General features: G+C 42.9%; 1 protein-coding gene across 1 annotated transcript in view; it reads left to right on the forward strand.

The window, feature by feature from the left end:
- LOC119581910 (cytochrome P450 9e2-like) overlaps positions 1-1,176 on the forward strand; it is a gene marked incomplete in the record, with an annotated part of 8,641 nt that overhangs the window by 3,628 nt on the left and 3,837 nt on the right. Inside the window, 2 exon segments of the mRNA XM_037930074.1 lie at positions 128-305; positions 433-1,147. Coding sequence (XP_037786002.1) covers positions 129-305; positions 433-1,147 — 892 coding nt within the window.

A 1,176-nucleotide genomic window follows, 5' to 3' on the forward strand; every position in this document is an offset into this window, starting at 1 on the left:
CCATTTTCTGTAGTTTGTAAATTAAAATGATTTGAATCGCACTTGTTTGTGTGTTCCAAATACCCACTGTAAAAGTCTTCATCATCCACTGAATTCCTCCTGATTTATATGAAAATTTTTTCGCCAGGATGATTGGAGTAACATGGCTGCTGTTGGGTGCGGCGCTAGCACTGTTTTGGGCATATTCGTGGTGGAAACACCGATACTGGGCAAGAAAAGGCGTGTCCACTCCGCCTGTGATCCCCTTCATCGGTCATGCACATAAATTGCTTATCCCAGCTAAAATGTGTGACTTTGAAAAAGAGGTAATAAATGTTGTTTTCTGTGAACTCTTGTGTTGTTGAGCACCGGATGTCACAGTGATTAGTAAGATATAATTGTGTAATTCTTTATAAATTTTGGTCTTGTGATACTTTCCTCCACTCTTAACAGGCCTACTTCAACTATGGTGGATCAAAGTTCTGCGGTCTCTACTCCTTCCACGAGCCAATGTTATTGGTGGGCGATCCAGAACTCATAAGGCACATTTATGTGAAGGACTTTGACCACTTTATGGACAGAAGGACAATAAACTTGCCGAGTGAAAAGGACAAAGTAATGGCCAACATGTTGACTATGAAGACAGGTGAAGAGTGGAAGAAACTGAGAGCCATCATGTCTCCCACTTTCACCTCAGGCAAAATGAAGGGGATGTTCCCACTCGTGTGCAAAAAGGCCGACCAACTCGTCTCCTTCTGCTTGAAGGAAGCACGCACAAAGCCCTTTGTCGACATGAAGTATAATTTTGGCCGCTTTACCATGGACACTATTGCTTCCTGTGCCTTTGGTATTGAATGCAATTCACTAGTGGATGAAAAGCCAGAATTTGCTGAACAGGTTGAAACTTTTTTCAATGTTACACCGGGAATGATATGGAGAATTGTTTTCCTGACCGTGTTTCCTAGGCTTGCCAAGATACTTAAAATGAGATTTACAGCACCAGCAACTGATTTCTTTACGGAAGTTGCCCAGGAGACTATGCGAGCGAGGCAAAGTGGAAATAGAAGAGGAGACTTTTTGGATCTCTTGCTAGAAGCAGAAGTCTCCACTGGCAATGCCGAAGGAGTCACGGCAATGGAAGACAATACCTCCTCCAAGCCCAAGCAAAGTGAGTAGTCTAACCTTACAACTAAATGG

This window comes from Penaeus monodon, chromosome 15 (genome assembly GCF_015228065.2).
Source record: "Penaeus monodon isolate SGIC_2016 chromosome 15, NSTDA_Pmon_1, whole genome shotgun sequence".
Lineage (NCBI taxonomy): Eukaryota > Metazoa > Arthropoda > Malacostraca > Decapoda > Penaeidae > Penaeus > Penaeus monodon.